General features: G+C 30.2%; 1 protein-coding gene across 1 annotated transcript; it reads right to left on the bottom strand.

Annotated features, from left to right (window-relative positions):
• Positions 1-1,017: 1,017 nt before the first annotated feature.
• LOC139481816 (uncharacterized) lies at positions 1,018-17,080 on the bottom strand. The gene is made up of 3 exons (XM_071265327.1): positions 16,630-17,080; positions 7,916-8,078; positions 1,018-5,744 (listed from the first exon to the last, which is right to left on the bottom strand). The coding sequence occupies exons 1-3, from the start codon at positions 17,063-17,065 to the stop codon at positions 5,621-5,623; spliced, it is 723 nt and encodes a 240-aa protein (XP_071121428.1). The 5' UTR covers positions 17,066-17,080; the 3' UTR covers positions 1,018-5,620.
• Between the last annotated feature and the right edge of the window lie 4,839 nt (positions 17,081-21,919).

The raw sequence follows: 21,919 nt of genomic DNA, 5'->3' as shown, positions 1-21,919 counted from the left end.
TCTAACAGTATAGAGTGGATAAATATCGTATAACATGAGGTTTGGTGGTGAAATCTTTTCCCCTAATGATCTTTAAATGATATGCAGGCAAACTTATTCCTTCCTTCGAATGATCCGTAAAAAGATGTGGTCTTTCTATGTGACGTCATCATGCATATTCGCTTTTTGTCATGTCGTCACAATAGTCAATTCAGAGGAAAGTAAGAAAATTCGACGTCATAATCGAATTTTGACAAATGAAGAACTGAGATCAAACGAACCACACGAATTAAATAAAAATAATCAACATGTCAAGAAATGGATAAACCGTGTATGAAATAGAAAAAATAGTTTGTACACGAGTTTCAGTGTCCCACAAAATATAAGAATTGTTGTCGGGATATATAAATGTCTCCATAACCAAAGGTTTGACTCCAATGATACGGGCATACGAACCAGCAAATACCCGATGAACAATAGATTATCTGAGATCACTCCATGTTTTGTTGGGGTTTGTGTTTCTCAGTCTTTATTTTCTATGTTGTCGTTTGTGTACTTTTGTTTGTCTGTATGTCTTTTACTTTTTAGGCATGGTGTTATCGTTTTTTACCACTTATGAGTGTTAATGTCTCTCTGTTATTTTTAACCTATCTTTCATGGCTGATAGGGGGTCCTACAAAACAAATAGATATAATCCTAAACCACCAGAGCAAATATTTACTGCTTAATGTACAACCATTTTCATGAGTAGCCGACATGGTTCAACACATTTAGAGGCGGTATTGACAGTCTATTATATATGCTACTATGAAGATGGTGATTAATATTTTACCCCAGTAAGATTTCGGATAAAACAGTCAACAGCACGGATTAAATTTCCTTTATTAGCACATATAACATAAAAAAGCATTTATGAACAGTTACATATTTATGAAGAGAAAAATGTGAAGCTAAGTCTAACACATATCACAAGATGATAAAGAGAATCAACGCATTTGAAATAATACATTAATGAAAAAGTATATCATTTATTTTATAAATGAAAAATATAAAAAGGCTTTTTCATGTGAAAATCTCACAACTAAATGATTTTTTTTTTTCGTATACAAATATTTAAAATAGTCATAACATGAGAATAATTTCCACAACTTTTCCCACAGTTTTTTGTGATGCAAGTTAAGGTTTCAAAAAACCAAGATTTTGAAATAATATATTAAGTAGTACTGTTTTTAAATCAATCGTTCCGTATGCAGATAAAAACCATAAAATTCTTTGGATGCACAAAATAAAATGACATATATAAAGCGTTATTTACATTTGTAGTTAAAATATAATGAAATATTATGTATACATCTTTAAAAATGTAATAATGATAAAACTATGGAGGTTACAGAAGCAGCAGTATAAAAGTATCAGTACTAAACCTATCAATAACAGGACATAGTGTACATTTGTAACAGTAAAATAACGATTTTTAATGGGACATTACATTGTTATTTGACTTCTCTTATATTCTATACATCCAATGTAGCAAGCTAAATCGCCTTACCTGTCAAATATCATTATGTCAACTTAGGTTTTTTCCATGTTAAACTATTTAAAATTGTATTTCATCTGCATGCAGCGTATTGAAAGAATAAATTAATTTCCTCAAATGATACGGAAAAAGTAGAACATCATACTGAGCAATGCTGAAGAGTCTAATGTGTTGTTAGAACAAAACAGGTCACGAGAGATCAACCTATTCAACATTATTCTGAGTTTCTATTATAGAAGACAAGGTTTGATTTAAATTTTGTTCATAACTATTAATACGATCCATTATAAATATATAAAATTCAATTGTTTCAATAACAACCGAAGGTCTTTCCGACTAAAATGTGGATGTTGAAAATGTAAATGAAATGTATACGGACATGGAAACACTTTTTTTAAACGATGGAATAGTAACCTATGTAAATGAAATATCGTCAAACAATAATATATCTTTCAAATGTTTCAAAAAATAAAACAGTTAGACATAAAGCAGACGTTCAGTTACTATATGTTAAAAAAAGTCACAATTCTTTAAAATATATGGTTTCTATATTTTTTTCTTGAAGGGGGTTAACAGGTAACTTCTGGTGTTCAAAATGCCAATTTTGTTGTAATATAATAGCTTTCCTTACACCTTTGCATTAAAATCATGAAATAATTTGCTGCTTCAACTTAACAAAATGTCACATTGGGTTAGAAATGATACATTGAAATTTGAAATGTATGGTAATTTTGCACATTTCCTATCATGATTTTCTTGATAGAGGGTTGCTGCTCACAAGGAAGCTATTAAACAAAGAGTTCCAAATGGTGAAGTTGAAATCATCCCTTCGTATGGCGTTGTCAGTTTATTATCAGATTTATGAGTTTGACTGTCCCTTTGGTATCTTTCGTCCCTCTTTTACTAAAAATAGAAATGTTGAACAAAAGCTATACCAAGAAATAAGTAAACGGGGAGATAAATCCCAAATGGAAACATGTCCTGTTGAAATTGGTGAGTTTCAAAAGCGCAACAATTTCATTTGCCTAATAACTTTAACCCATGTTGCAAATAAACTTATCATAAGCAAAAATGGCGGGGAAAAAGTCCAAAAAAAAAAAAATCAAAAAGTCTTTTCAAGGAAAGAACTCAATGTCTATGTACATAAAAATTTAAATCAACACTCTACACACGACACTGTTTGCCTACTGAAATCGAAAATCGAAATTTAAAATACCAATAGGCTTAATTCAAAGCAAAATTCGAATTCGAATAAAAACGGACAAAACACTTAAGAAACACATAATAAAATATGTAGTTCAAACTATTTATAAAACTGTGATTAAGTGAGTGAATCCCACAAATAATGGTGAGAACAAAGTATCCGGATGAGTAGTCACCTTCTTCTTATTGAATAGCACATTTATTGCTCGTAAAGAGTAAGTCTCAAATAACTTGTTTTCTGTTAGAAGTTCAGACAAAAGGAGTATGGTTATGTGGTCACAGCATATGTAACATACACATGGTCATTTGTGAAACAGGTGTACTATAACATTCAACCAATTTTAATTTGAATCATAGGGACCAAGTCAGCTATGTTCTTACGTAAGTTTGGGAATATATCATGAACTTGAGAGATTTGCATGTACATGATGTAATATGCATATGTCACTGAAATTATACATCGTAAATCAAGAATTGTATAGCGCAGTTTAAAATCATTTATGCTTGTAGTCTAGATCTACCATCATACTATGAAAACACAAATCTTCGAAGAGAAGCGCTTTTAAATCTTGTATAATGTTTATCTAAATGACAAATGTCTACAGAAACACATCTTAAAAAGGAATCCGAAAAAGAGATAATTGATGTAAAAGAGATTTCTATATTTTTTGAATTCACACCGAATATGTAATATTCGTTCTTTTAAAGTTTTTTAATGATATGTTATGTACTATGATTAGTAGTATACACTCATTCAAATTAATACATTAATGAAAAATTATACAATTTATTTTCAAAATGCAAAATATAAAAAGACAATTTTATGTTAAATGCTCATAACAAATATTTTGTTTGTAAAGTATGCGATGTTGATAGAATCTTGAACTTTTCTTTACAATCAAACGCTTTTTTCCCATATTATATTTTTGATAAAAAAAATTTTTTTTTAACGTGACTTTAATTTCCACAATATTTTTCCTAGCGAATTTTATGTAGCTCAAATGAAAATGTAAAACTAAAAAAGAAAAAGTCACATGACTTAAATTTTGATTTATTTTTTTGCAGTAATATTAAAAAAAATGATCGTTCCGGATGTAGGTAAAACCATTAATGTTTTTTGGACGCACTACATACATTGACATATTTACATCTATAGGTTAACATATAATGAAGTGTTATGTACATCTTAAAAATGAAACACATTGATAAAATATATGAGGTAACGGAAGCAGCAGTATAAAATTATCAGTATTAAACTTATCAAAAACAAGACACAATGTAAGAGAAAATTGACGATTTAAATGGGACCCTCCATTAATTAAGATTCCACTTCTGCAATATTCTTTTCATCAAACGTACCAAGTTAAATGCGTTACCGCCTTACAAATGTCTACTGTAAATCATTTTTCAAACAAAATGAATTGCAGTAAAATGATAATTAATGTAAATTTCAAAATTTTGAAATAAGCATTTTTTTTATGTTTTTAATTCACATCGAATTTGTAAAGATTCTTTAAATATTTTTGTTTTGATATATTTTGTACTAAAAAATGTTTTTTGCATGACTAATAATGTATATGAATTTTGTTTTGATAATTTTTTATAACCATATAAGAGCAATTGAATCTACACATTTCCCAACTTAACTGTTTGAAAAAGAAATAGAAAATATCAAACTTTGGTTATAATAATTGTTAAACATGTTAAATTTCAAAACTGATCCCTAAAGTTCGACATTATAATTGACAACATATTTGTTTTGTTGGGTGATTGATATTCAACCAAAAACCTGTATCAAAAAGGTTACTTAGAGTTCGCTCCTACTGGTTGTAGTTATATAAAATAGAATTAAAATTGAGAATGGAAATGGGGAATGTGTTAAAGTGACAACGACCCGACCATAGAGGCTTCCAATGGGTCTACAGTGTAGATAGAGACTCCCGTATCCGGAGGCGTCCTTTAGCTGGCCCCTAAACAAATATGCTTCCCAGTTCAGTGTTAATGGACGTCATACTAAACTCCGAATTATACACAATAAACTAAAATAAAAAAGCATACAAGACTAACAAAGGCCAGAGGCTCCTAACTTGGGACAGGCGCAAAATTGCGGAGAGTTAAACATGTTTTTGGCGATCTCACCCTCCCCCTATACATCTAGCAATATAGAAAAAAAACAAACGCACAACAATACGCACAGTTAAACTCAGTTGAAGAGGAGTCCGAGTCTATGATATATATTAATAAAAAAAAAATTAAAGGAAGAAAACAAAACCTATGTTCAATTTTTTTTTAACATATCACTTACCGATATATTGATTATATCCTGTCACTCAATTACCGACATAACAATTTGTTTTAGGATCTCATAAATCTAAGTGAAGTTTAAACTAATGATACTACTTATATAAGAATGTTTGGATCTCTTTTCTTAATATTGACACAGAAGTAATACTTCAAAATAGAGCTGTGACATTGTGATAATTTCACCTTACCCATTGTTAACTCTCATTCCCCAGCAGAAACACTCTACTTCATCGTGTGATATTGACGTATCTCAATTGTAAATCGATATATGAGCATATATATTTACATTATGCGGGTTTCATTGAAAGTCTTATGCCCTTCACGCAAAATCTTTTGCAGCAAGGATTTAAGGAAAATAAGTACCTGGAGCCGCTTACCCTATCTACCCACTCGATCTCGATTTGTGAAGTTGCATGTAAAATAAATTTTATCGTTGTTTTTTTCTAAATAGATTCACTATATTCGATCATCGCTAATTTACAACTGTCTTTAAATTCCAAGTAATAAATTTAAATCATTAAGTTTATGCAAAGAATGTAAAAAAAACAAAATTCAAATGATATCCTTATCAAGGACTGTTTTCTTTCAATTAGTCATTTAAAAATAACACCCAAGACAGGCAGTTTTCCCATTGAAACATTTACTGTAGAATCTCCATCCGGCTTCAATGTGATGTGGTATGTCTGTCACAACGTCTGATCTAAACCAGAGTAGTTCACATCTAAAATGTATAAAATGACTGCTTTTAAACTTTGATTTTAATAACAAGTAAACTAAAAGCAAGGAAGATTCAAAACGGAAAGTCTTTATCAAATGGTAAATTCAAAACTCAAACACTTCATACGAATGGAAAACAACTAATATATTCCTGACTTAGGTAGTAACATATGTATCACATAGTAGATTAAACCGGGTTTTAAAGTAGTGAAACTGTCACTTGTATGATAGTCGCATATAATTCAATTATTTTGACAACAATGTGTGAGCACAGACATAAAAGGTATTAATGTCAAAAAAACTATTTAGAGGTCAACATGTGATATAATCTTAAATCACTATAAAACAAATAATCATGCCAACAAAGAAAATAAAATTATACGCATGCAGTCGCCTTAACGAATACCTAAATAGGGTGCTTTGAATACACAGAAAACTTGTTATGAGCTTTGTAAACAAAATTTTAAGTTACAAATTTACTGCATATATGTACTTGGGAATTTGTGTCACATTTTTGGACTCCTTTTTTTTTCCAACAATAAATACAAGGTGAAATATTTTGCCAAATAACACCCATTTATCCGTTCATATAAGAATTAATAGCTCATATGAGTTTATTAACCAAAATTAACGCTGATTCTAAATTTCTTTTCTTTTGATTTGAGACCAAAATATTACCAAAAACAAATATAAGGTAAAACTCCGAGTCAACTTTTTCCTGTCATATTTTAACAATAAAATTTCTTGAAAAGGAGCTCCATGCCTTATCAATATTTGTAGCTTATTTTTTTATTTAGAGGTCAACATTGTGTTAAAATCTTAATCAAGTTAAAAACAAACAGTCATGCAAACAAAAAATCAAAACTATACGAATGTAGTCACCTTATTCAACACAAAATGAGGTGTTTTCAATACACAAAAAACTAAAATGAGCCTTGTTAACAATATTTTCAGTAACAAATTTACTGTATATATGTACTTTGGACTCCTTGGTATTTTTTCCATACAATACAATATTTCCCCATAACACCCATTTATCTTTTCATATAAGACTTAATAGCTCATCTAAGTTCATTAACCAAAATTAAAGCTGATATTAGATTTAAGATTTTTTTTCTTTTGATTTGAGACCCAAATAGTACCAATACAAATATAAGTAAAAGTCCGAGTCAGCCTTTTCTTGCATATTTTAAAAATCAAATATCTAGAGAGGGGCTCCATGCCCTAGGAATATATATTTTTAGCTTATTTGTTTCATTAACAAATGCTCGTCCGACTTATATAGTAAAACATTTATAAATTATTGATTACACAACATCCTTACAAGATACCTTTTACTGTATGCATTTCCTTATCATAATCATCTCTAATTGTCACCTTTTGTACCACTGTGACACTATTTAATATCCTTTATAAATGTGTCATCGAATAAACATTTATTTTTTCTTGTCTTCTTTTAAGTGTGCCTTTTGTTTTCTATATTAAAGACCAAAAGAACGGTTTTCTTACTTCAAATATCGTAAGTCAAGGTTTTACAAACGTATAGCAAACGACTAGTATGACATTAGTAATTTTTCATACATTCCAAATTCCGGATCTATTTGTAACCAAACTTAATAAATGGCTTAAAACAACAATATGTGTAACCCAACTATACAAATAAATGTCATTTAAAACATAATATGTGTAACCAAACTAAACTGATAAATGTCTTTTAAAACATAATATGTGTTACCAAACTAAACAAATAGATGTCATTTAAAACATAATATTTGTTACCAAACTAAACAAATAAATGTCATTTAAAACATAATATGTGTAACCAAACTAAACAAATAAATGTCATTTAAAACATAATATGTGTAACCAAACTAAACAAATAAATGTCATTTAAAACATAATATGTGTAACCAAACTAAACAAATTAATGTCATTTAAAACATAATATGCGTAACCAAACTAAACAAATAAATGTCATTTAAAACATAATATGTGTAACCAAACTAAACAAATAAATGTCATTTAAAACATAATATGTGTAACCAAACCAAACAAATAAATGTCATTTAAAACATAATATGTGTAACCAAACCAAACAAATAAATGTCATTTAAAACATAATATGTGTAACCAAACTAAACAAATAAATGTGTAAGTGTTTTTGACAACACAAACCTGTTCATGGCGCTGTTGAAATTATAACCCATACAAGTCTTTGACATTCCACAGCTTGTAGCACATCTCATTTCTGAACATGTAATGTCACCGACAACAACCATGTCAGACTTGGTATTATCCATACTACAGCTGTCAAAATATCCACTAAATTTGTCTGAAACTGAATCAAAATTTGATTTATTTATTTATTCGAAAGCATTATTCAAAATCCTATAGCATGTGGAGACGTTTTCTTCTCGAAACATTACGAAGGTAACTGGTTACGAATTCATTTAAATTAAACATAAATGTTACGCACTACAAAGTCGTGTGCAGTTTCATATTTCTATAAAATAATGTTTAACTGCATATGTTATTGTCAAGTGATCACGCGATTTTGTCAAAAAATATAAGGTTATAATATTACTGTTATGTCATTCATAAGCTTTATTTTTTGCATTTATCAAAGACAGGAGATACAGGAGAAATGACACTGTTTTGAATTGTTTTGCTTCATATCTGTTAAGTTCTATCCACAAAATTGTACACAAACTAGTACGGTATTCTTATGTACATACTAAAATATGAATCAATAAAGAGAAGATTTTTAAATTATATTTTTCTTATGCGCTGTTGAAGCATATTCTATAAGTATATAAAGGCCAATCAAAGTCTATAGAAAAAAACAACAATGAAAATAGTATATACTTATTGATACATGCACTTATTACAAGACTGTTTGAAAAATTGACATTCATGTGGTTATAACAAATATAATAAAACTGAGCAAACAGCGCACGATATACCTTTATTGTTCATATTGAAATTGTAATTCCAAAGAATACATTGGTTATTTCGCAAGAATTGAATCGTATATACAAAATCCAAGAATTATTAAAAAAAAGTATATTATCATGTGTGTATATGACATTTAAAAAAAGTAAAAACACAAAAATACTGAACTTAGAGGAAAATCTAATCGGAAAGTTCATAATCACATGGCAAAATCAAATAACAAAACACATAAAAAACGAATGGACAAGAACTGTCATATTCCTGACTTGGTACAGGCATTTTCAAATGTAGGAAATGGTGGATTAAACCTGGTTTTATAGCGCAAACCCTCTCACGTTGATGACAGTCTCATCAAATTTCGTTATATTTACAATGATGCGTGAGCTAAACAAACATAACAAATAAAATAGTCAAAATATGGGTACAGCAGTCATCATTGTGTAACAATTTTAAAAGGAACAGTTTAACAGAACACAAAAACAGAAATTTTTATACGTCACATAAATTTGTCGTTTAATGTATATATAAACAATTTTAAAATTTCAAATAGGCAATGTTAGCATACAGGGTTAAAAAATCAAAAGTATGCAAGAAACAATTTCAGAAATAGACCAAAATTTGAAATAGTCCAAAAGTTATATAGAATTTATAAGAATCCACAAATAGTTAATTAATACGCGAATGGATAATTTTGACGTTTGTAATTCATAATAGAAATATATTATATTGACATGCAATAGAACAATATCATACTGACGGGATCTTTTTAAAGTACAGAATCACGTTATAAGAACCAAAGAAATACAAAAAGTCGCAAAAAACAAAACACACCAGCCAAAAATGAAAGATAATACAAACACATCGACGGGATGTTTAAGTACCGAGCCACGTCAAACGGATATCACATAAAACAATCCAACAGCAAAAGTAATAATAATAATAGAACAAAGAGATATGAAAGAACAATAAAACACGTTGTTAAGATGATAAACAACATCAGTACGCAGAATTTATACATCAAGACCATCATTTATTATTTTTGAAGTTGACACGGAATATTTATCAACAAGGTCTTGGTACCTTCCGATGAACTTTTGTAGAAAAAGGACGAGACGTTCTTTGACATTACCCTGGTTCATCAACTTTCTACTCAGACTCTGATGACGTTTTACAAAGTCTGAGTAGGAGTTGTAAGCTCTTGAATATCGCATATGCAGGCGAAATTGGTATATTGCTACTAAGGTGTTGGAAATTTGTAATTTCAAAATTCAAATCGTCTCGTTTGTCATAGATTCTGGTACTGAGATGACTGTGTAAGTCAAATTCGAGATATCAGTCTAAAAAAGAGGCGGAGGAAGCCGTGTCTGTTGTTTCTTTAATGTCTAGTTCTGGGGGATATATTAATGGAACCCAATCAGAAATGTTCGGATTGTTTATGGAAAGAACATCATCAATATATCTGAAAGTGAAATTAAATAATCTGGCTTCTTTGATCCTCTTGTTTTTGACAAAGTGTCTGAAGGAACTCCGATTCTTATGAAAATAAGAAGAGGTCGACAAGAAGAGGCGCACAGTTTGTTCCCATAGGAATGCCGACAATTTGTTGGAAAAGTTTATCTCCAAACTCAACAAATATGTTGTCGATAAGAAACTCCAGCATACTGACCACTTGTTCTTCTGTGTAGCATGTTTAAACCTTTTGTTTGTCACTATTAACGAAATATGTCTTATGAAATCCCAAAGTAATAAATTTATAGTCATTATTTAACGTGTTTTTAATTCTATATAAACATATATTTATTTGAATATTGCTGGGTGGGGTCGACTTCTCGGGTGTGCCCAAAAACTGATAAATGCATTGACTTTCATACTCAGGATTTAAACAATTTTTACTTTGCAAACGATATCGGCCGGTTTATATGTATATCTTGGTAATGGTCACCTATAAAATACTTTAATTATCGTGTTAAATAGTGATTCTACTTGTTTACATCCGCAGTACTAGTGACACCGTTCTGTACTCCCACTTTGCGATCTCAATATCATTGTTTGTTCAAGTTAATACCTTTTATTTCATATCGGTAAAGAATAAGCTTCTCCTATTGGATAAATAGAGGCCACTAGACATTCATTATTTTTCAGTAATACATTCAATCGGTCATTAACAGAACAAAACGGACCAGAAAACCGGTCGTTAACGAACTTTTGACATGATAATAACCGGTGGGGCGTGGTTTCCGTCTGATAATGACCGTTGGGGCGTGGTTTATCTGTTAATGACCGGTGGAGCATGGCCTCTCTGTTTAGGGAGATGTCCCTTTTATAAAACATTTTCCTGTTTTCAATATTATATTTAAGTTGTTGAATTGTTTACTATATGTGTTCGTTAATTATAAAATTATAGAGAATTTGATTAAATATTTATATACTGAAAAATAGCACTAAAAGAATGGCAGTATTACTACGACTGGTATTCAATCTTGCCATAGAAATCGTATAACTACTCGAGTTTGCTTTAAGCATTTTGAATTTATGAGAATTTACCAAAACATGGTTTCTCAATGAAATAAACATAATAGTTCTTGAAAAACTGGTCATTATCGTGATACAGGGACTGCCCGTAGGACAGTGGTATTAACTGCGACAGCGATAATGACCTCGCCATCGGCTCAGTCATTATCACTATCTTAGTCAATACCACTGTCCTGTAGGCAGTCCATATATCACGATAATGACCAGTTTTTCAAGAACTATTATATAAATCAATGCTAAGAAATTTAGTATTTATTTGTGCCTCCCTTTTCATTAACATTGTCTATATTTATAATAGAACATATAGAAATGTAAACTTAGTTTTATTTGCTTTGAAATACAACTCGGACAAGAATGGTAAAATAAGGACAACTTAATAACGTTTCTTTATTGAAGATTAACACAATCTGTATGTCTTTCTAAACGTTACTAACCAAAAGACGTAAGAAACGTTGCTTTTGATTGCATGATTTGACGTTTTCTTTACGTCATCGTTAGTGCACAAATACGTTAATAGGAGCCTACAAAATAATATAGCAGTCTGGATCAATCCTTTGAACCGTCAACTACCTTTTTTATTGACCACCAGTTGTATTGTGTTATCTGTTGGATGCTGAATGTGTATTTGTTGTTATTGAAATAACAAGTCAAAATACTGCTGAAAAAATTATTATTGTTACGTAACTCGTTGATTACAAATTTGTTTCTTCACACTGCCGTTGAGTTAAACGATTCCTCCTGGATGAGTTAAAAAGAGTTATATAAACCCTTGATTTGTTACAATATAGCAAGGATTTTCAGGGTGTTGCATATGTATAACAATGTCCCCTACCAGAATTTTGCAACGTTTTGATGAGCTGTTACTGATAGGGGCAAATTTTAGTTGTTACTAGTGTAGCTGAATGACAAATCGACAAATAAATCAAAATAGTGCTTCATTTTTTATACCCAAAATGAAATAAAGTTTGGATGAAATTAATTCACACATACTGGAGTCAGGTCGCGATTTGTGAAAGATTTCCTTAAAATGCAGTTAAAATCCGTATTTCTTAAACAACAAATCGTGAAATAAATTAAAAGAAAATGCAAAAGGAGAATATTTTTTTTTCAAATACCACACATGTAAAGATTGGAAATAAAAGGAATACTGGATTTAGTGAACAGTTTGTGAACACTTACTTTAAACTTATGTGTCAATGTTCCGAACGACAAAATCAAAATAAAACAAATAAAAGGGCAGCTTTATTTGACAATTGCAAAGTAGTTTTAAAGTTGCTAAAAACGAACAAAAGTTGTCATTCGATATATCGACGGACGAACGAATGGAGGAACGTACTAGTAACGGACGAACGTTCTGGCACTAGTTTATCATACTAATCAAGTGTGTGTATTGCCTTTAAAATATAATATAACAAGAACTTACAGGGTGTTACAAATAAATTACAAATTCCCTTATCTGAAGTATGCAACATTTTGATGAGCTTTAATGATATGGGCAAACATTTAGTTGATACTAGTGTAGCTAAATGACAAACCGATAAATAAATCAAAATGGTGCTTCATTTCTTAATTCCCACAATGAAATAAAGTTTGGAGGAAATGAATTCAGATTTACTAGAACATTACTCTGAATCAACTAATCGAAAGAAAAATCAATAAACAAGAATGTGTCCATAGTACACGAATGCCCCACTCCCATTATCATTTTCTATGTTCAATGGACCGTGAAATTGGTATAAAACATATAATTTGGCATTTAAATTAGAAAGATCGTAACCTAAGGAACAAGTTGATTGGACTTCAACTAAATCAAAAACTACCTTGACCAAAAACTTTAACCTGAAACTTGCACTATCATTTTCTATGTTCAGTGGACCGTGAAATTGGGGTCAAAAGTATAAGTTGGCAATTAAATTAGAAAGATCATATCATAGTGTACATGTGTACTAAGTTTTAAGTTGATCGGACTTCAACTTCATCAAAAACTACCTTGACCAAAAACTTTAACCTGAAACTTGCACTATCATTTTTTATGTTCAGTGGACCGTGAAATTGGGGTCAAAAGTATAATTTGGCAATTAAATTAGAAAGATCATATCATAGGGAACATGTGTACTAAGTTTGAAGTTGATTGGACTTCAACTAAATCAAAAACTACCTTGACTAAAATCATGAACTGTTCAAGTATCCAACACTATTTGTGTAAAATGTTACATAAGTTTTTTATTCGAAGAAAATTATTTTCATAACAAATTTATTTTAATCAGAATTTACAACTGTTTTTTAACGTAAATATTTTTACCAGTAGAAAATTTTAATACAGGCAATAATTTTTAAGCTTTATATTACATTGTATACGTCAATTTTAATCATAGTCAAGAAATTATTATATATTCAGATTTTTTTTATTTGTTTTTAAAAACTTTGATATAAGAAAATTTAACAAGTATAAGAACTACGATATAGGAAAATTTTATAAGTATAAGAAACAATTTTAATGAGTAATGTTTAGTTGTTTTAACTATTGATCAGTAATTGTATAAAGTTTTATAATGTTAGTGTCTCATAAGTCAGTATTTATGGCTGGATATTGATTGTTTTATGTGTAAATATTATAATTGTTGTATATGTTTTATGGCAATCAATATGGGACACTTTAATAAACAAATTTATATTTATATATTATACTAAAAACTTTAACCTGAAACTTGCACTATCATTTTCTATGTTCAGTGGACCGTAAAATTGGGGTCAAAAGTCTAATTTGGCAATTAAATTAGAAAGATCATATCATAGTGAACATGTGTACTAAGTTTGAAGTTGATTGGACTTCAACTTCATCATAAACTACCTTGACCAAAAACTTTAACCTGAACGAACGAACGAACGGAGAGACGGAAGGACGGAAGGACGGACGGACGGACGCATAGACCAGAAAACATAATGCACCTCTACTATCGTAGGGATCGTAGGTGGGGCATAAAAATCAATCCCCCGTTCCCAAAATTTAGATTCATCTACCAAATAGGTATAAACCCTCTATATATAACTCCGTATGATACGACGCAACAGTTTTAGATATAATCAGTTTTTTTTTTACAGAATTACATATATAAATCATGAGACATCTTTAGAAGCAACTTTTATTTGAAAGAAACAATTTAAGATAGAAACAAATCAAAAAAGATTCTCAACTTTTTATGATACTACCAAATATCTTAGGAAAAGATTCAAGCATTTTTATAAAATAATGCGATAAAAGCACAGACCTTCAATTAAATTTCTTCATACATGGGCAACATTTTTTCACGGAAATCAATCGAGCAGAACGTAATTTAACTGGATCACCTATTGACAATGACAGGTCACCATAATATATATCGAATATCTAATCAACTGATTTGGAAATATAGAATATATCAGTAATATATGGAAGAAAGCAAACGAGTATGAACGAAAGAACAGATATGTCGCTGGTTAAAATCCCCCCCCTTTTTTTTTATTATTATTTCACAAAAAGTTTGGGCCAAGGATTAAAGCTCATTATTTTCTTCATTATAACAGGACAATTTATATTTATCATCTGTTTTTTTAAAGCTGATTATTGTATTCTTAATATGTGCTATAAATATGTCTATATAATATCTTTGGAACACCATATATTTGAATATAGATACATGTAAGCCTTAAAAAGGTTGTCATTCGGAAGGTGAAATACTAATGCAATTATTGACAAATAATGGTAATCTAAAGCTAGTTCTGCCTGCATAGCATTGTTTTAAGTCATATATTTCACTATCTATCATAAAAAAATTCTCCTAGGCTGAATGCAATTATTGCTTTACAGTGGTGTTAAATACAGTCTCAATTTTGTTTCAGGAGTTAGTTTAACAGAATGAGTCCTTATTTGTGAAGTTCAATGTCCTTTGAACAAAATTATCGAATTGCATCTTTTGAAATTTTAGGCAAGTAAATATGAATAGACACATTTCGTTTTAAATACATTTATTACGATTTTTTTTTCTTTTGCCCATGTAGATATTCATGAATGATTCTCGAATTATAATTAGTATCAAAAACCAAAAAAAAGTATTTTGTACATATATTCAAGGTACTATCATTGCCATATTAAATATAGATATCTATAGTAAGAATATGGACTTGTAGTTTCATAGAATAATCTATCAGGAAAGTTATAGTATCAAAGTCTGAATAGTTCGAATTGTTATGACTATTTTTAGGATTTCGACGAAAAATGTTCAATTGTATTTTTGACATACCCAAGTTAGTACAAAACAGATGTACTGCAAACAAATCTCATATATCCCGTCTATCAAAAAATCAATCCAATTAGACCTCACAAAACGATTTTCTGTCCCCTAAAAAGTCTTTGAAATTAAAACAAATAAGTTCTAACAATAAAACACGCTCCGAGCAAAACTTTACCTTTTCATTGATTTTCGTCGCCTCGCGTAATCTATCGCAAATAAAAAGTGTACAATAAAGCACAGCACTAATTATCTACGTCCAACTTGTCTATTGATATGTATTAAAATTTCAAACAATGCACAGAAATGCTATTTTTTTTTTTGCTTGTATGTTTTGGTGAGCACATTCATATTACCGTTCGCCGCCTTGGATGCCAAAAAAAAAAAACCGTTCGATAACAATGATTCAAAAAAAGAAAATAGAAGTTATGAAAAAGAAATCGGTTATGAAAAAGCAAACATTTAAAATAAATTTTAGAAATATCTCATTAAGTTTACCCTACGAGTATGAGTAAGTTATCTTATTCTTATATATAACGAATTTGTGAATATAAAACATAAAGAGAATGTGTATGTATATATAAAACTGGTATACGTTTCAAAAATCAATATCAGTTATTTATTTTAATTAAACAAAAGATGTTCATCTAACATTTTATGTGTATTTTTTAACAAAAACATTTTTTTGGTATATTTTCATAATGCCATATTGGTGGTCGTGAGAATATAGCCCCTCCACTGAATTCAGAATACAGGTATCAAAATTGTAAGCTTGTATTATTTAATGTTATGTGCAACTGTCGGGTTTTCAATTTTTGATGCGAAAAATAAATTATTGGAATGATATATTAAAACTGATCAATCCACAAAGACGGAAAGGGAAATGTAATACATTGCCGTTTACCCTTAACATTTAGATACAATGTAAAGATGCTTAAAGTAAATTGATGTAGTTTTAAACGGACAAGAACAAAACATGAAAATCAAATTTGGACAGAACCTCTTTAAATCGAAAAGAAAAACAGATGCAAACGTTTTTTCTCATCAATGAAAAATATATATTATAAACCTCATATGCATTTTATGAATTGAGACAAAATAAAAACATAGCAAATGGAATACAAATTTTGAAATTACCTTCAAGTTGTATTGTCCAATTTCCTATTCTGCCTAAGTCTGTAAATACTCCAATACTTCTCACTTCAAAATGATCTGTATTTGTCAAATTTCCCAAAACGTGTTCACCAACAACAACTCCAGTTCCTAATTTAATTTCTCCATCCGCCCAACTAATCCAGAATGGTTTATAAACATTGCAGTTCAGTATATCCACGGTGTAAAAATCTTCAGTTTTGCGGCTTTCAGGATGGAACGAATCGTTTGTGCGGTAGACAATGAACGACAAGATATTATCATAACCAATTATAATCTCATACAATGGTTCTGATGAGTTTCTGACACCAGAACTTGACAGAAGGACATGTGCATTATCGCATGCCTTTATTTCAAACACTAACGACGTTATTCCACTAAGGTCAATGTTATACCTATTTATGTCAATAGTGTAGTCCATGATATCAGCTGTATTCCCTGCATAAACACCACCATCATTCCCTGCATAAACATCACCATCAACCTTTGTTGTTGATACATTGGTAGTTATCTGAACACCTTCAATATATAAACATACATTATATCATAATTATCGTAAATACATAGTAAATGTATCATGTATCATGTATATAAAGAGATATAGAAACAATGCAGCAACTACATATTCAATCTGGTATCTATTTACTATCGATAAATTAGGTGCTACTTTTTCTAATATCCACTTAAATTGGTTGGCAATAAGACTAGCTGATCATTTGAGTATTCAATTCATATTTTGTTTTATTTAGGTTTTTTCAATGGTACAATCACATGTCAATAATTTATTTAACTTTAAACTGATCTCTCCTTTGCCTAATACCTTGTCCTTGCTCCCTTGAATATACTTTATGTCTCTGGGAATGTGGACTAAAAATATTGTAAACTTTAACATAATTGGGGTCACAGTAATTTAGGAAAATTCTAAATTTATGCAAATACAATAAATGAAAATCAACAACAAATATTGAAATACATTACATGTTCCTGACCTCCGACAGAAACATAATAATGTGGTTGGGTTTAACATGTTTTCATCGGCGCAGAACATTCCCTTAATATATGTCATTTAATAATATCACAACAGTAGAACAAACGTTAAAACTCAGTTGGAAAGATTTTTACTCATCATCATATCGACATGAAGCACAAAAAGAAATTAACAAAAAGACACAAACTATCGATCTAAGAGTACTAGAAAGAGTACCCGCCGTTACTGAAATCTAGTTCAATTCTAAATAAACAATTTTGTTTTAAGATTAAAACTAATGTACGGATTCTGACCATTTGGAACGCATTTTCCAGTTGTGCTATTACGAAAACACTCACACACATGTTTAACCCTGTCATAGTGTTCCTATGCTTGTCCTAAGCAAGGAGCCTGCAATCAATCTTGTGACGTTGGTTGATATATGTCATCATTTTATTTTGTTTTGTGTATGGTTTAGAACATTTCTGGTTGATGGTTTTACCTTTTGAATTATTTAACATTTTGTCATCTAGGATTTTATGGGTTGTTTTTTTTTTTTTTTTTTTTTGGCGTACTAAACAATATGAAATTTCTTCATTTGTAACTATGTACTCTGATATGCAGTTATTTCGATCTTGTCCATTTATTGTCGGTGGATAGCGTCACATAAGGGACAATCATACCTAATCCCCTTATGTTCTTCAATTTTGAACTAAGTAGAATTTAGAAGGGAACTGAAGCAACAATCATCAAGATACTTAAAATTTAAGGACAACAAAAACCCAGAATATCAAAACGAAAGATATGGCTTCAGTGACAAAAATAAATGTTCATAAAATCAAAGAAAAGACAAATAAAATATATATAACATTTAATTTACGGTTATTTCTTTGGTGTCCACAAGTTGTAATTTCTTTCATCCTTTTTAAGGCTTTTTTTTTATACTTTTGGTTGTAGTTGCATGTAGTGTTAAAAAAAGTTTAATACGAAATGACACTATATTAAAATGATTTGTGACAAGGCATTTATATGAACTTTGAAAAGAGAAATAAATGTATAATTAAAACTTACCACCAGCTTTAGAAGTCAAGAAAAATAGAAGTAGAATTTCAAACATCTGTTCTGTCTTGAAAACCATATTCAACATGTACATACGTTCCAATAAAGTCTAAACGGTATGCAAACTTTACATCAAGGATGTCCCCTTATATACTCGATGCTTATTTATTATTGATCAATTTTGATCGATGTTTTTTTTTATATGATTAAAAGCTAAATAATTGGAATTTAACACGTGGTTACTTTTGTCACAGTAACAACTAGAAACAGTACGTCTGTCCTCTTTGGATTTATAAATGATGGTAAAAGTACAGCATAGTTATAATGATTATAAACAGATATTTAAAAAATAAAATATAAATATTGAACAACATAAAAAAAACCGAAAATTTGTTATGAGCAGCGCAGAAATAAAGACCAGCAATTTTTAACCAAAGTGAACGGCAGTCTCAGATGTGTCTATTAAATGATACTTGCAATAATCTTAAAATAACAAAACTTTGTCAATTGTGTTAGGATTGGGGGTATGTTTTATTTCTAAAATAAAATATTCTTATCCCTTATCTGATGAAAGAGAAAAAATATTCTAGTCAAGCAGATGACAAAACGAAATATTATGATTGCTTTATCTTATAGTATTAAAATTTGAAAAAAAAATCTAATTGATCGCGTCGAAAAAGTAAATAAATTTTTGTCGAAGAAAAATAACTGACCCATATAATAGTAAATGTCCATTGCACATAATCCAGGGAATCATAAATAATGGTAATTTATCTGTCAATATTGATATAGAAAGGTGGTCAAGATACTAGCTTATGTTGGTTTAGAGCATTTTTTTTAATTCTAAGACGTTCTGTGTATTATAAATTATAATACTTCAAATTACTGATTTGTATTATATATCTGTAATAAGCGCCAGTTCATAATGTTATAGATGCAAGGTAGATGATACTTATATAAATTGTGACTTGGATGGAGAGTTGTCTCATTGGCATTCATACCACATCTTCCGTAACGAGAAATGTTAAAACAGTGCTGTGATGAGAGTTTTTTTAATATATATTATATTCTTTTGACTTTTTTTTATTTAAGACAAAGAGTTCTTAAAAGTTTTCTATGGATATAACTGACTAAATCAATTCTAGACGTAGAACTGACCAAATCAGTTCTAATCGTATAACTGTTCTAGTCGTATATTTGGTCAGTTCTAATCTAAATAGAACTGACTAAAACTGTTGTAGGGTAGAACTGTCAGGATCAGTTCTAGGTAGAACTGTCGAAGTCCGTTCTAGGTTGAAGTGTCCTGTCGAAGTCCGTACTAGGTTGAACTGACCAAATCAGTTCTAGATTAGAACTGTTCTAGTAGAACTGTCTAAATGGTGTCATTATTGCAGTTCTTCATACTGTTCTAGAATAGTTCTCCTTCAGGATAGATGCTGACAGATAAAGTGATTCTATTGGACATGTCTTGGTACTCGGTCAAGTAGGAGCAAACTTAAGAAGTAAAATCAAGCTTGTAATCGGTACAATTTAGGGGGAAAACTTACTAATTTTATGTGTTATCTTCACGACAAAATCATCGGAAAACAGTTAATCTCCACCCCCCCCCCCCCCCCCACCCCACCCCAATAGGCTATTGGAGTCAAGTGGTATAGTATTACCATTTTCGAACGGAGCTTGTTTATAGTATTTCCGGCCACAATCATTTTACATCAAATTTAGAAGCCTTATCGAATAATTCTAAAGAAAATATGTTCATGTGTTTTCAAAATTTATATCTTGAATATATAAACTGCAGTTTTACATATACTGATAAAAACATAGTGTATACCCTTACATTCATTCTGATACTCCAGAGTTGACTTCCTTTACCTGGGGTTGATAAACAAAAAGCCAACCTAATGTAAGGAAATTGAAGTACTGTCTTTCTGCCTCGGCATGACCATTAGCCATTAGCGGGACAATGACATGTATTGCAGATAAACTGTTAAAGATGTGCAGTTAACCATATATATATATATATATAACAGTTAATAATTACAGCTTAAATTTAAAGCTAATTGAGTACAATTAGAAATATGAAGAATAGTTTAATTTATTACTATAATTGAAATATATTAATTGGATTGTAAAAGACATATAAATAGAGTTCTTGACATTAGACAATATTTTTCTGTGCAAGGGGAGACAATAGGAATTCAACATGTTCAATTTTCATTACAATTTAACTTGGTTAATAGAGATGAATTCAATTAATGTTTATTTCACAACGGAAGCGTACAAGTATGGAAGCGTATTAGGGCCATCCTTTTTTTAATTGTCAACTTTGATCTTGGAATTATCAACTTTATTTTTGACAGCATTCTAAATATCTAAACAATATTCAAAACTTTTAATTATCAACAAAACCCAGGAGTAATTTCTTTTCTATGAGGAATGTGGCCGCCTCGTTGGTCTCGTGCTCGCGTGTTCGCCGTGAGTGTAGGAGGACGTGTTTTCAAGCCCCGGTCTAGTCAAACCAAAGATTTTTCAATGGGTATGTGCTGCTTCTCCGATAAGCACGCATCATAAAGACAGGTCGGTCAGGATATTTGTTTATTTGTTAGGATGACATGTCTTCCTGAGGACTTACAGGGACCTGAAGACAAAAACACCTGCATAAGACAGGATTTAAATGAATAGTCTGCGACACAAAATACACATTTTCGTTTGTTGTAACATACGCTTATCTTCATTCCGCTAGAACATCATGTAACTATACAGTGTTGAGAAAGGAAATTATCAGTCAAACGAAAATATCTTAAAATAGCGAAAGTCTCATTTAGCAAAATATGAATGTAAACCGATTACTTCTACTATCATAATATTAAAAAGATATAAGTATTAATTTTCATTTTCATCTTTTTGCAGTTATTGCATAATCTTTCGTCTCTTGTTATTCTAAGATATCTTCCCTTTTCTATCAAATAAATTATGGTTACTTATTCTAAATTTGTTAATAGTTTTCTAAACTCAAATTTTAAGCAAGTTAAATCTCTTTCTTCGGGAGAGATCCGTTTGCGCCAAAAATGCGTCCTTTTGCGCCACCTGTTTTAAAATTACATGGTATCATTTGCGCCAAAAATAAAACGTACGATTGCGCCAATTAGAAAAAAATTACTTCCCTCCTCCTTTATTGGGACTTGGAACAGGCAGTTAACACTGCAAATGTTTCTTTTTCTAAAACGTACTTTCTCTTACTTCTTGACT

Source organism: Mytilus edulis, chromosome 7, assembly GCF_963676685.1.
Source record: "Mytilus edulis chromosome 7, xbMytEdul2.2, whole genome shotgun sequence".
Lineage (NCBI taxonomy): Eukaryota > Metazoa > Mollusca > Bivalvia > Mytilida > Mytilidae > Mytilus > Mytilus edulis.
Note: the sequence above shows the minus strand (reverse complement) of the source record. Positions and strands in the feature narration are given on the sequence as shown.